Here is a 15,307-nt window from a genome sequence, read left to right on the forward strand (position 1 = left end):
GCTTTCGTGACTAACGGTGGAGTAACATGTCTAGTACATGCTCGAGATAGAGATTCTTGTATAAGTATAAGGATTCCCATGTTTCCTACAGCCCAAGCATGTTACCACCAAAGATACGGAAGACAGACTTGTTTTTAGCAAAAAATCATCCCGAAAAGAAATGTTACCTTGTTGAATAAAAATGGAAATAACGCAGAGAAGGAACGACTTTTCAGCAGAAACAAAACTGACAGTCGTTCCAGTTTGAGCCTTGATAACATCTGGGACAAACATCTTGGCCACGAAGTTAGCATATTGCGAAGATCTTAGTACCAGGGTAACATCTTAATTAGAGTCGTCAAAGAAAGCGGCATCCTGTTACTACAGGGACCATAGATAAAGCAAGTTCTCCCAATGGAAAAAGAGTTATTCAATCTTGTTCGAAAAAAAAACAGATAAAAGAATCTTAGTACTTTTTGTGAAACCTCCAGATTTTTTTCATGAGTCTCCAGATTTTCCTTCATCAAGCAGGGGGTTGGCAGGTCTGCTAGCCGTTGTTCTCGATTCTTCAGATAAACTGGAATGGACATGGTTTTGACTATACTATTTCGACTTGTACTAAGAAGTATACGGCTAGAATTCACCAGAAACGAAAAACGACTACTTCAATGTAAGTAATTCAACATTATTCAAGAAAAATGTAACCTTTATATTGTCGAAACCCATGTTTCCTGTAGCCCATGGTGGTAATGGTAATTATTAAAAACTGAATCACTGAATAATGCAATTTTACAGCTCTGATTGGCTTAGCCATTATACCATGCTCTCCAAATACGTTAACTGTAGGCGTCTGCTCAAGCTGAAAATCGGTTGTTTTTACAAATAAAGTCGAGGAGAATTCTCGAGATTTTGTGGGCGTTTTTAATAAAACAATTATTCCACTCGCGCTTGTTGGATATGAGATGGTTATAGCCATCTTGGACCTACGCGCCTCGTTGGCTATCTACCATCCCATATCCAACGCGCAGTCCGGGAATGCTTGTTAAATATTTAACACAATAATAAAAACATTAGCATAGAAAATGGCAAAATTTAATTATTCAAAATACAATTCACTCTTTCCCTCTCTCGTCTTCGCTTCCGGTATTGTATAAATAGTTGAATGCATTTTGCACAAATTCCGATAAAATAGTTATTTCAAAACTTTATGTACTATGTACTTTATTATGTACATTATTCAATAAATGCAATGACGATGAGAGGTATTTTAAGGTCTCTTTAAATTAAAAGTTCCTTTTTCAAACGTATTTAACATTGAAAGTCTTGCTCCATTAGAACACTTTGTACAATTCCTATCATTTGATTTACAAATGTTGCCCTTTTTAATGTCTGGGTATGGATATCTGAACCCCGGGATTTTACATGAAGCGCACTTCACTTGATGCAACCAGTAATTTTTACATTCCTTTTGTAAGCAGCAATATCAAGTCTAAATTTGTGAACAGATCGATTTTTTTTAGATCGATCGATTGTCACGCAATCCGACACAAAATTGTCACGTAATACCGACTTGCCTCACATTTGGGCTTACAGAGTGACTGCCGGATTAGGTGCTGTTACACCTTCTGTGACGAATGACTAGAAATGCTTTCCATTACTATCTGGACCTATTGAAATAGGCAGCTGCGTTCGATGGCGCATGTTCTTATCACTAGAGGAGTACTTGAGCACTGCTGTAGGTATTTTCATCGCCTTTGGCGCAGAACGTTGTTGAACGTCAGCGCCATGGGCCACATCCGCTTCGCCAGAATACTGAGGTTTACTCCTGGTAATAAGTCCTTTAAGCTTTCCATCGTCTGTTGTACAGAACGTCGTTGCAATTGGAATTGACTGTGGCGGCGGACACATACATCCGACTGCCCAAGAACCTTCGGGTTTCTTTATGTTACCGCTATTCTTAACATCTACTCGTTTCTTACAATTACTTGTCTCTAAAACCTCTCCAGAAGAGCTCGCAATGACAATACGTGACTCTTTTGGTCGCGACAGTGAAGTTATTTTAACACTGCTGCTCTCTGGGGCAGTTTGTTGGGGTTGAGATACAATCGTGGGCTTGCTGCTACTGGGGTCAGTTGAGGTCTCCTTGTGCTTGGATGCAGGTGCAGTCCTGGGTGATGTGACATCGCTATGTCTCCTGGATTTTTCTGGTGGCTTACGAAGTCCTTGGCCCTCCACAGCCATACTCATACCAATATATGGAGGCGCTGTCACTTGTGGCTACAAAAGAACAAACGAAAATTAACCTCTCGAGTCGACTAAAAACATTTCCCATTTTATCCTGCTAACGTTTCGGCCGAAGAGATGACTTGGAATAAGATTTAAGGTCATGCAGAATAGTACCTGCTTAAACGCGAGCTCGTATCTTCCTGTTTCGCAGTTCTTGTCTTCTCGTCGATCGAGGACCACTGAAAAAGGCAAATTGTATGCACCATATTAAACACGAAGATTGTTTCACTGGAATAAACATCGAGAGGTGGGATAAAAAAAGGTGTGTCTCTACCGATCAATCCTTGATGAAATGTTTGCCCCAAATTTTTGGATCAAAATCATAAGAAAAGGAAGGGATGAATCTCGCGAAGGGATTTTAATAGCAGATTTTCGTCTCCCTTAGAGTGTTAAGGACTGAGGACTCATATTTCACCCATACGTCGTCGCTTAAAGTTCTGCATACTTAACCATTTAAAATAAACCAAGCACCTTCATATTGTGCTTTTGCACATTGAAAGTCACCATGGCTCTTATGTGGTTGTCTGTTTTATTTCGTACAATCTCAAATATAGCCTTAACTACGCCCATACTGGTCTTCCTTAGGGGTTTAATTTTACCGTCCATTTAAAATGGGAATTACCGCCCTCCACTCAGGTTGGGTATTAAAACCATTATCACTCTTATTCTCTTTATAGATTATTAATGATATGAAGAATTAGAGTAAGAAGAGTTTCAAAGCTCTGTACAGTTATCACATGCCATTATCATCTCTACTAGAAATACGTGTATCGCAGAACCTCGGGAAGCTCAGGGGGGCGGGGTAGGCCCATAAAAAGTCAGGGATGGAAGGGGGAGGGAATTGGAGTAAATTGTGTAGCTGGGGAGGGCGAGTTTCAACACTGGCTTTAATATTGAAAGTGAGATGTCATTCATCTCCTTTTAGTTGGAGCAAATTCCAACCTAGCGCTCTGTCATTAAAAAGGATTTTCTGGGATTTAAATTAAACCGTGGAAAATCTCATACGTCCACCTTAAGAGCTTACTGCTGCGACCCCCCAAGTGAGCAGCACACAAATGACTGGTTCTCCTGAGGTTCCTTGGGTGTCCTATCGCTGTATAGGCATCACAATATGGATTTATGTTTGCGTCATTGTAATGGTCGCTACAAGTTTCCACATTGTGGCGCGCGCACAACAGGCCAAGAAAGACCCAAATCACAGAGAACCCGTGATTTTAGAATTTCCTTGAAGTCCTTTATCCCGCAAGTATTAATTGACCAAATAAAAGGGTCTGTTATTAGCAAAATGTCCAAGTCAGATCATCGTTTCCCGGATGATGTTTAACTGCCCAGCATCTGCTCGTACTGTTTTACTTCCAATTTGTAACCTTTAAATAAGAATTCGTTAGAGGTAGTGCTCGTACCTTTCATGGTGTCCTCTAACACTTGAGCACACAGCTTTCTAGTAACAGCCGTGCTTGGTCCCATTGTAGGGCTACAGTTTATTTCCAGCTACAAGAACGAAAAGGTGGCAACCACAGAAAGTTAGGGGTGAAAAGAACTCTTTGTATATCGACTAATGGGCATGTAAGATAGCATTTTACATATAAGTTACTAAACTGACTAGTTGGTCGTGAGATCGCAAAATTCCCGAGTCATTTCTCGCGTCGCAATCCTACATTCGCGGAATTCGTTTAATCGTGGGAGGTCAAGTTTAAATTCTTGGAGAGAACAATTCTGAGGGCTTTCAAAAATAGACTTTTTTGAATGTGATTTACTAATTTTACTTACCAGCCACGGTTTGTAGTCCTCACTTATGATGAAATCGGCGCCATAAAGCTCGAACGAATTCTGACAAGAAAATCACAAGAATAGTTTATCGATTATTCAGCTTAAAGGTAACTATCTGTAGACTTGCGTGGGCAGTAGTTTTAACTAATGCAACTCAGACGATGAAGAGGGTTATCCCAATGTTAATATGCAGACGAGCATGCCCTTTACTTGTTGACTTTATGTGATCTTTTTCCTCTGTGTTGGGGAACATACAGCCTAACAGTACGTTCTGAGAGGTTCTGAGTCAAGCATTACCTTGCGATATTCCACGATCTCCTGACAAGACTGCACAGCGGAGATTACGGCCTTCTTCATACCAGGATAAATCACATCTTCCCACATTTCACCCACACCCCTCTTCCTACAAGGACAAAATTTCACAAATTCGTCAGGTTTTCAAGACAAGTTATATTGTTTTGTCTGGGAAGTTTTGTTTTCAAACGTCTATTTTATTTGAAAAAAAGCTATAATATGAACCAGAAGAACATAACCTCAACTTCTGTGTGAAGTGATGACACTACTTTTCTCGAGAACGTTATTCACCTTTTGGCCTAACCTATGTACCTATTACATGTATTAACGCAGTAATGAATATGCTCTGACTTGCTTCTTTCAGGAGCCCATAACCCTTGGGCTCCAGCCTTTATAAAAACTCTCCTTCAAACCCGCGGCAACACTTTTCTGTGGTACTATTTGTTGTGAAGTAAACAGCGGTCCTATCTTTCAAGTCAAGGCACGAAATTCATCGGATACTGAGCAGCAGCTTTCTTCCATGCACAATTTGGCAGAGCCAAAAGATTCAACACTTGATATACGAGAGGGGAAGGGTTTTACTCAGAGTTAAACAATCAAAACACATTGAAAGCTAACGAGCAGTACTTTTATGTGGTTTATTGATTATGCTTTAAAAGTGGTACAAAAATAATTAAAAGTACTAAACAAACAATCCAGATAAAATCCAAAAATGATTCAAGGGTCAAGGGTCAAGTTCAAGGGCCAAGTTAAGTTCATCAGTATTTCATAAAGATGATTTTTTAGCCTTTTTAATTTTATAGCGGGTAATAAACAGACACTAAAAGCTGGACTCACTTGAGGTACGCCTTTAGATCATCGCTGCTCCACATGTTATCCTCTGGGATGCGCTTGTCGCGAATTCCACTGTTCTCAAAGTGTTTCTGGATGGAGTTATTGGCCAAGTGTATGCTTCTGTAAATACAGAAATGACAGAAATTTGAAGTCATGTAAGAGTCGAAAAATTGTAAATTTGAGGAATAAATGCCAAGGAATCTTACATGTGAAAGTCCTCTAGAGAAAAATTTTGACTGCAGAATCGGATGTAGCAATCCTAGAGAGAGAAGTTAACAACGTTAAAAATTGAATGCATTAGTATTACTGGTAATTGAACGTTTCTGAAACAAAACGATTAATTTAAAAGACATGGTGCTTCAGACATTACACCTATTCATTTAAATAGCTAATTTCTCAAGTAAAGTCTTTAGAACACGTGTTAAGTACTACACAATTCTCACTAAATGCCTTACAGAAACAACGATGTACGAGCAGTGACTTCTGATTGAAATAACACGGAAGGAACTATTCTAGCTCCGCGTCGTAGTTTCGAAAAATCTCTCCTAGATTTTTGCCCGCTGAGTCATCAGATCTCCTGACGATTATGACTTTAGAAGCTTGTTCAATCTTTACCTTATAAAACCACAGGGTAAGTGGATTCCAATCAGTCACAAGAAACCACTGCCTGATGTCAAATTTCACGTTGTAAATCAACAGCGGTTTTTCTGTTAAAACCAGTAACACGAATCAGTTAGCAAAAATGGCAAAGTTTCAGTTCAAGGAGAATGTCACCAGAAGCTAACTTCAACAGACCATTTGCACCATGGTGTCATTTTACTGCTACGACCAGAATCCTTTTCGTTTTGCCTTTCATAATTAAATCTGGTAATCCCAGAGAGGTTTAAATAACAAAAGCCCTGATTTGCACAACAAAGCAAAACCCTAAAGGATTCTGGTCGGAGTACTAAAATTACGTCATATTGCCAATGGCACTTGCGTTGAACGACACGAGCACCAGAGATTCCTATCTGCCTTCTCTCATATTTTCAGTAAGACAAACCTGTTTCTAGGGTGTGTCACCTTTGTAAAAAGGACATGACGAGGGTCAGTTTTACAACATATAAAAGTGTCCACTATTTGCGCTTTTTCATGTCTCACTGGAAGAAAATCCATGAAAAGGTTTTGTCCACATTCAGAATAAACAGAAAGGAGGAAATGAAGTCCGGCCTTTCAGCGAACATTTTACTGAAGGGGTGAGTATTTAAGATATATTCAACATGTATGTTGTGTTTTTTTTTTACCTATGTACTTTTGCACTACGAAGTGGCCCTCCTTCTTTCCCACAGCATTACTACCAACAAGTTTCACAATGTCGTCTAGACGATCCATGCACATGATTCCTTAAGACAGAGCAAACAAAAACACATCAAAGAGTTAATCAATTTCAACACCTCTTTCCCTTCAGTAATTGAGATCTCAGCGTGTAGTTTGAGTTAGTTTAATCCATCGATACCACACGCACTAAAGCAAAATGGCTGATTGTGAGTACTAATACCGGTCCACTGATACTACTGGAAAAGGCACGTTCTTGACTGTTATGTTCTTCATTCAAGGTATTTTTCCGCCATTTTCGTGCTAATGTCCTCTTACCTCTCCCTCTTGACTTAGCTCCAGGTTTCACGATCCAAATATTCTTCACTCCATCTATGTCCAATTGAGGAAGGTGGTCTCTCATCTGTAAATAACCCACATCAATACGAGTTAGAACTAAAAGATAGCGCTTATCGAGGGTCTGAATGGGGTTTATTTGCCCATAATTTTTAGTGTTTGCTGTTAAATTGGCCAATTTTTTAATGTTTACTGTTTCCGAAGAAAATACTGTTAAGTGTTTGGAGGGTTCTTCGGACATCTTCGGCAATGGTCGGACCTCTTCGTTAGTCTTTCGAAATCCTCGACAGTCTTCGAGCATCGTCGGTAGCCTTCGGAAATCCGGAATTGTTGTAAGATGGCCAAAAACTCCTTGATGTACTAAACAAAATAATATTGGCCTATTTGGAGCCGTTTTTGCTTCTTTCTGGAAAAAATTTACCGTTTCAAGGAATTTTATACTGTTAGTGTTAAAATGCCTAAAATTTAACTGTTTCATGTTACAAAGCCAAAAAATGAAGTGTTTAGCGTTATCGAGGTACCCCCTATTCAGACCCTCCTTATCCGACGTCTGAGAATTGATCAAAAACTGTTCTGCAGTGCTAAGAATGCCGCTTCTTTCTACAGATAGCAGAAATCCATAATGCGCATAAAAACTTTGAGGTGGAGTAATAAGCAGAAATACGTGTCTGATGGCAATGGTAACACCTCCATCCATTCCTCCTATGGCCGGGATGGAAGTGAATATCTCACCGTTTTGTTAAACATTTTATTATGTGCTGTTTTACAATCTTTTCGTTAAAATAGCGAATTGCGAAGGCAGCCGCGACTATCAATCAGATAAAACATTTTTTTGCGGACTCCGATTAGCGAATTAGTTGGCTCAACGAGAATTCTTTCCATGCGATGCGCGAGGGGTTTTTGTTATTTGAAAGCAACTGACAGCTCGACTGATAGAAATCTTACCTGTTTTAATGTGTTCTGGCACTCTTTGAGAAAGGGGTAAGCAGTCGCAATCACAGCGCCATGACTGAAAATAAGATCGCACAATGGGTAACTCATTTAACACATTTCTCCTTCTAAGGTCGGTCTTCACAAATCAATCGAGGTGTGAACAAAAAGTATTGCGTGGGAAGTATATATATTTCTAAATTTACTCACGATTTGATTTGGTAGTAGTAATCAACCAGCTGCTTCCATGAATCCTCTGTGAGAGCAGGTGCCTAAAAAAAGCCATTAATTACACTGGGTTTCTACAGAATATTTGGCTTCAACAAATAATATAATCTTATACCTCTTTTAATCTTAGAACTCACGGATATAGATCCTTTACGGTTTGCGCACCAAGACTTTGGAGTTTTTTGCCTTTTTACATAAAATCAAGCTCTTCTATTGACCCTTTTAAGAAAAGGCTAAGGACATATCTTTTTAAGAAAGCTTTTAGTTGAATATTTTAAGTTATATATTTTAGTGACTGTGGACTTTGCGATGATGATTTTTAGACAGTTTTTACAGTGGAACCCCGTTAATACGGTCACCAATGGGCCAAAAAAAATTGGCCGTAATAACGAAGTGACCGTATTAACGAGGGTTTCTTTTCAAGAAATATATGGTCGTTTCTGCCGGGCGGCCAAAAAAAGTGGCCGTAATAACGAGGTGACCGTATTACCGAGGTGGTCGTGAGGCGGGCTTCCACTGTATTAGTATTCAACAAAGCCGTTATCTTTGCTAAACTGCCCCCCTGAATTTGCGTTGTCACCCCCAATTGTCTTTGTAGGCAGTCCAAGTTGAGATCTGCTCATTTCCTATTTTAGGACTAGTCCAGAACTTTAAAATAATACCAGTTAGGAGGCACTAACCTTTTTAGTTCGCCAATGTACTGAATTCTACACTCGTTATAGGAGTCCTGACATACTCTTGACTTCATGTAAATAACTTTTAAATAATATTTTTATTTTAATAATATTTAAAAAAATACCTTATTAACCGGATCATCAATATCCAGATGTTCTTTGCATCTAAGAAAGTCTCGGCATGCTTCCAAAGCGAGTGTTAAAGCCTTCACTGGTATCACATTGGAGCTGCTTTGGCGAGAGGAGCATCTTGTTGGAGCAGAGGGTGTAGAGGGCTTCTTGGGTGTGGCAGACCTCCGTGGGGTAGACACATTCCGGTGCGTACTTGACGGAGTTTTCGGAGGGTCTGATGAGTCTTTCTGGTGTAATTTGTCACCATGGTTACCATTCTCATACCTCTCCGTGACCCACTTTAAAATGCTAATTGCGGCAGTGAGACGATAGTCATCTGAATTTTAGGGGAAAAGCAGTGGAGATTAACTTTATTCAAACTAATAACCACACCAAAAAGCTTTGCCCGGCAATTGGCACTTTGTACTACCTCCTTGGTAGAGATAAACCACGTGAAGTCTGATATCAAGGTTAAAAGTTACAACTCCCCCAATGTCCTGTTCTGGTGTGGAAAATCGTGTGATTCACTGTCATGCATAGCGGAGCTTTCGCGCAAGAAAATTGGGTTATCAATCCATCCAAGAAATTTTGGTTCGGACAAAATCGTTCGTACGTACGTCCAGTGTCCAGCTTCCAGTGTAAGCCGTGGAGAAATTTCGCGTTTCAAGTACCCGCTTTATTTTGTTGTTTTTTGAGTAAACTATATAAGCAGTAGACCACACTTTCCATAGGTTTAGAACACTCAAAAAGCTTGTAAATTACGAGCCATACGTTTTTAACCAATCAGAACGCGCGTACTATCTTAGTTATTTTATAAAAGTACGCAAACAACTAGCAGTGAATTGCACGTATTTTGTCTTTGCTTGCACTTCTAGTAGTCCGATAGATGGAATCGCTGAAATATGCATCACATACCTATAAACTCCATCCTCTCATCATCAGAGCCAAGAAGATGTGAGCGAGGAAAGAAGGAGAAATGATTTGCCTCTTCATACCAACACAAGTTTCTGATGTTTGTTGTGAGACCAACCTACAGACAACACAGAGATGTAATTTACCATCAAAACACATGTATCTCAACCACAGTAGACTAATGAAGGACCAGTTTTAAGCATAAACGGCGAGGAACAAACAGTGAGGACTGAAATGCTCCAGTTAGCCTGTGAGACAAACAGAAAACGAGCCTAACCATAGACAGGGTTCGTATTCTTTTAAGCTTTTCAAATTCCATGCCTTTCTATGACTTCAATTCAGCTGTCACTATCAAAAATGTTCAAAACTTTCCTTGTTTTAGAGTATTGTTTGACCTTAAATAGTTCAACATACACAAACTCTGGTGTCCACCAAAATGCGTGCCGTTCGCGCTGTTGAATTACTCCGCTTTATCTTACATTGTCCTTGCTTTGTCACTTGCAGTGACTAACGTAGCAAACCAAAAATTAAATTTCCATGACTTTCAAGGACCGAAAATAAAACTTTCCAGGTTTTCCATGACCTGTACGAACCCTGATAGAGAAACTATGATAAATAGTACATGTATCTTTTATTACACAATTTATGGTCGCGGGGGCACCTTGGGCTTATGTTTATGCATTTATTTAAAGCGTATGTACGAAGTACAACGTCTGATATCGACAGGTTTACAAGACATTCATAACTGGATAAAAGTGAGCGCAAAATCTAAATTGCTGACATGCACGTGTGGAAAGGAGACTGTGAACAAAATATTTATTCAAAAGTAAAAAACGGCCCTGAATGGTCGTAAGCCTTGTTAATTCAGTGATTTTTAAATCAATAAAAATAAAGAACTCATTAGAAAATTTCAAACAAATTTAAAACCAAAACTCTTTGTACGTTTTTTTTTTGTCTCAAAAACCCTTGAAAACATTGTTGCTTATATACAAATTACAGCGTGGAATGTGGTTAACTAAATTACCATAATTACATATCTTGCTTGGAACACGTGCTTTAGTCGGAACACCTTCGAGAGTCAAAAACTTGACTTTTCCGACAATTTCCAAGAGTTTTGCGCAGATACAAATCTTCAAGAGCTGGCACAAAAGAGAGGTAAACTAATAGTTGACCGCAGTTTGTCATGTATGGAGTGGAATTCTAAACGAGCTCTTTTATAAAAAGATCGTATAAGGCGTTAATTTCATGGATGCAGATTTTGCTTGAACGGTTACATGTGATGCTGGCAATCTTTAAATTGTAAAACCTGCTCTGTACATGACACACTGGCGGTTTTGACCAGCTATTTGTTAATAAAATCACAGACTGCTGTCTCCTTTACTGTTCTATTCTTTCTGCACACTTGGACACAAAATCAATCACGATTTCCCAATTTGGTACAACTGTGGCCTAAAGCATTGCCATAAAGCGCGATCTACCTATTAATAAAAAAACAACCACCCTAAACTTCCATATTTCACAATGCCTCAGTAAAGGTTTATTTGAATCACTTCTGAAACAACCAAGATATAGGCGTTTGTTTTTTGTAGTAAAAGCAAAATTTTGTCTAATAAATTTATTCATTAGATAGGTGTCCCCCGCGGCCTTTAGCCTTAACATTGACATCATAATGTTACTGTTTCGTTTCCACATCATCAACAATCATCATCAATATTAGAGGCCACTATCTACTACTGCAGTGCATGTCGCAGCGCACTGACTGATGACAGATACAGTATGTTGTTCACTGCTAACCATTATTAAAAAAATATGTGCTCTAAGCTGACAGCATATTCTCACCTTGGTAGTAAACGAACCAGCTTTGCAATAATGATTCACTATCTGATCCTAGAAATAAGAAATACTATTTGTAAAAAGTTATATTAATGCATTAGCCTACACCCGTTTCTATAGATTACGGCCCCCATAACTGAGTTGCAATAGAAATTTTCAAGCTGTTGACTATAATCCAATCAATAAAGTCCGGAAAATATCCATACTCTTCTGACAAAAATATTGGAAATTCCAGGAACAGGGTGCTCTTGAAGCCTCAGATATTTAAAAGGCTCCATAATTTGCAATAGAAATTTTCAAGCTGTTGAGTAATGACTATAATCCAATCAATAACGTCCGGAAAATATCCATACTCCTCTGACAAAAATATTGGAAATTCCAGGAACAGGGTGTTCTCGAAGTCTCAAACATTTAAAAAGCTCCATAATTTGCAACAGAAATTTTCAAGCTGTTGACTATAATCCAATCAATAACATCCGGAAAATATCCGTACTCCTCTGACAAAAAAAATATTGGAAATTCCAGGAGCAGGGTGTTCTCAAAGCCTCAGACATTTACAAAGCTAATTAAAATTGAAATTTCCAAGGAACCCCCTTCTGTGGGAAGGTGTGGATTGCTACATAATTTTGCTTGTAAGTTAATTTACACCTGGGGGTCCCAATCCATTTTTTTCCATAAAACTCTGATCTTACCTTTCTTAAGAACTTGAAGTCAACATCATCACGTTTTGTTGTCCAGATAAAAGAAGCTACAGCATTGCGCACAGACCTTGACTGTGAATGTGAATTTAAACAACTTTTAGTTATGTCATGTGACAAGTTAATTTGTGGATCAAGAAGTAAGGATTATTGGGGTTACTTAAAGGTCAGGACTCAAAACAAAGTCCTCTTCACTAGTCTGGGACAAGCAGATTTTCTTGCTGGCAAGGGTCCAGGGTGTGTCCCATTCAGTACACCCAGGATTTTAAGTGGACTGAAAAAATAAAAGGGTAAAGATTCATTCAAGATGGACAATACCATAGACTCATTTGAGTCTGTGCATGTCAAAAAACCAAAGCAACATTAACCAAGTTTTGCAAAAATTCCACTTACCATAAGGCTAAATTCACAGTCAGGGCCATTTCCTTCATATCCCGCATTCCAATCTTCATTACTGTCATCACTGTCATTATCACTGTCATCACAGCTGCCACTCCCATTCCCCTCATCATCGTCATCCTTACTCTTGCTTACATTGATGGTTCTTGTCTTGGAACCTATTTGTGACTTAGACACTGCTAGATTACAAGAGGTCTTTGTGTTTTTCTCTTTGTTGCGTGGTGAGTGACTATCTGAGTTTTCATTATCAGAATCATCTCCACTACCACAAGAGTCATCATCGCTTCCATCACTTTCATTTTTCTTGTCCTTGGGTGGTAAAAGGTTCCCTTTGTAGTGTTTTTCTACCCATCCTCGCTTCCTCAGCACAGCTCGTACTATGGGGTAAGGGCCATGGCAAATAAAAACCTTCTTTTGCTGCAAGAAAGTAAATGCATTGAGTTGAAGCAGGTCTCAGGAGGGGATACTCACTACAATGACTTACAAAGGCAAGTATCACCTGACAGGGGCACCCAATGTCAATTGGAAGAAGATTTGAGATCTAGAATTTTTGAAACATAATTGTTGTAAAATTTCTTACTTGCCTGCCTCTCCTATGATTTTCGAACATCTAAAAAAATGTATAATTGTGCATTTTTAAAGAATTTTTACCCTAACAAGGTCACCTAAAATTTTTGGAATCTTTTTTTCTGGCTGAAATTTTCGAAAAGGTAAGTTTTGATCCCTATAACTTTCAAATCACTAGACTTTCAGCTAGGAAATCCAAACGGATGAAAAATTTTTAGGAGATAAAAATATGCCAATATCTACCATTTAAATACTAAAATACGTTTAACAATACCATGTTTAAGTGGTTTTGAACTATCTCGTTGGGTGCCCCTAACCCAAAACGTGCCCTTTTTCAGGCTTCCGGTATAATGGCTGTATCATTTTAATTTATTGAATGCTTATTATAATACACAAATTGACAACTGAATATATAACTTAAGGAGTAAGAGGTATATGGGATATGGGGAACCATTTTTCAATGAAAGGTGTACATAAGAGGACAGCATATTTTCTGCTAAAAATGGTTTATAAAAGGGCCAGAAGTTTGTGACCTTCAAGTGGAGCCTCTCCATACAGAACAATGTCGTCAGAGTGGCCCCGTGGTAGAGGGGTCCATATTAAGGCCCAAAAATATTTAAAAGGAAAGTGTGAACATGAGGAAGGTGATACATGAAAGTATTAACCCAAATGTGGATTTCCAGAAAAGTTGGGGCATTCAAACCAATAAACCTCAAAGGGGTAGAGCAAATCATTCCCACATTATGTAGTCCCAGAAAAAATCCATACTCCCCCCATGGAAGGGATTGGATATTCCTTGGGGGTGAGGGGTTCTCAAAGGCCCAAAAATTTAAGTAAATGTATGAAGCTTGACTGGAATTTCCAGAGGGGTGGGGTGGTCTAAGAAAAAATCCCTTCTGTGGGGAAGGCACACTGTATATGGATAGTTTTTGGAACCACACATTGAATTACATGAATATACAGTGAAGCACCTCTCGATCCTTAGAATTATAGTATTAATTTTAATAACTTTAATTCTATACTGGTAACAGGTGCATAATGAAAATTTTAAAAATGTATATATTATTGTAAAACCAACAATCACCTACCTTTATGGCAGTTTCCGCAGCCTTTTTACAATTCCTAACTTTACTAAACAAAGGGTCATCGTACTTGAGTTTGCCAACTGGGCGTGAACTTGGTTGTGAATGACTTCTAGAATGAGTATTTTTGTGTTTGCTTGGGTTATTCTCAACTCTTAATGTATCATTCAAGTTCATTTCATTACCCTCCTCTGTGCCCGCCTTGGACGGAGGATGCGTAACAGTTCTTTTATGCGCTTTCAAAACACGCCTTGCCCTCTTTAAGTACAGATTTTCAACTGACTGGTTGTATGGACTTGTTTCTTGCATTTTCTGGTACGCTGCATTGGCTCTATTTATTGCATTCTCAGAAATTTTTAAATTGGATTTGTTCTTCTTGATAAGTTCATGAGATGATGATGACTTTAAATTGTTTTTCTCTGTTAATTGGTCATGTACAGGACTTTTTAAGTCACAAGATGATGAAGAATTCTTTAGAATGTTACTTGGCTTGTTGGATGCAGACATTGTCAAGTCTGGGGCAGAAGTTGATTCAAGTAGGTCAGGGGAGGTAACACTCTCTGGTCCCTGTAAATAAAGTAAACAAATCAATTAAAAAAAACTGTGTGCTACAAAAAAGATGCCAAACTCTTGCGGAACTAAAATCTGACAGATTGTCTCTGTAAATTACCACCCCCCCTTCCCCCACCCCTTGATAATCAAACCTTGATCCTGTCTCCAAATGTAATATGATCTCTTACATAATATAACGCCAATCAAAATTAGCTGTTATGGTTGTAAATTATGAATCAACAGATTTAGAATTTTTGGGAAAAAAAAGATAAATCCCCAACTAAAAGCAGTGAAAAGCTCATAAGTCGATCAATATCCAGAAGATCTGGTGAGCTGTACAGGAGAACTAGAGATTAGTGCTGTATCTGGATAAATATCTGGAAAGTTGGCATATACGACAAGGCAACTATAAAAGGACACCTGCTTGATGGGTCATCAGGAGCAAATCTAGGGACCCAGGGGGACTGCAACTCCTCCCCAATCCCCTACCTCCTGGACTGGATTTGCC

At 38.8% G+C, this 15,307-nt stretch overlaps 1 protein-coding gene across 1 annotated transcript; it reads right to left on the bottom strand.

Annotated features, from left to right (window-relative positions):
• Window positions 1-1,055: 1,055 nt before the first annotated feature.
• LOC140922861 (tubulin tyrosine ligase 3-like) lies at window positions 1,056-14,814 on the bottom strand. Its single transcript, XM_073372895.1, has 18 exons — window positions 14,254-14,814; window positions 12,593-13,015; window positions 12,194-12,274; window positions 11,508-11,555; window positions 9,672-9,786; window positions 8,771-9,093; window positions 7,954-8,015; window positions 7,759-7,822; window positions 6,796-6,880; window positions 6,447-6,545; window positions 5,779-5,870; window positions 5,370-5,422; window positions 5,167-5,283; window positions 4,333-4,438; window positions 4,036-4,095; window positions 3,669-3,756; window positions 2,380-2,444; window positions 1,056-2,256 (listed from the first exon to the last, which is right to left on the bottom strand). Exons 1-18 carry the CDS (start codon window positions 14,752-14,754, stop codon window positions 1,618-1,620), a joined length of 3,021 nt encoding a protein of 1,006 aa, XP_073228996.1. The 5' UTR covers window positions 14,755-14,814; the 3' UTR covers window positions 1,056-1,617.
• Between the last annotated feature and the right edge of the window lie 493 nt (window positions 14,815-15,307).

The sequence above is a fragment of the Porites lutea genome, chromosome 13 (genome assembly GCF_958299795.1).
Source record: "Porites lutea chromosome 13, jaPorLute2.1, whole genome shotgun sequence".
NCBI classification, from domain to species: domain Eukaryota; kingdom Metazoa; phylum Cnidaria; class Anthozoa; order Scleractinia; family Poritidae; genus Porites; species Porites lutea.

Excerpts from the sequence above, each read along its gene's own strand:
- LOC140922861 (XM_073372895.1), bottom strand. The coding sequence starts at position 14,754 with ATGTCTGCATCCAACAAGCCAAGTAACATTCTAAAGAATTCTTCATCA. Across the intron at positions 7,823-7,953 it reads TACTACTACCAAATCAAATC|TCATGGCGCTGTGATTGCGA; the intron begins GTGAGTAAATTT and ends TCTTATTTTCAG. Across the intron at positions 2,257-2,379 it reads ACGAGCTCGCGTTTAAGCAG|CCACAAGTGACAGCGCCTCC; the intron begins GTACTATTCTGC and ends GTTCTTTTGTAG.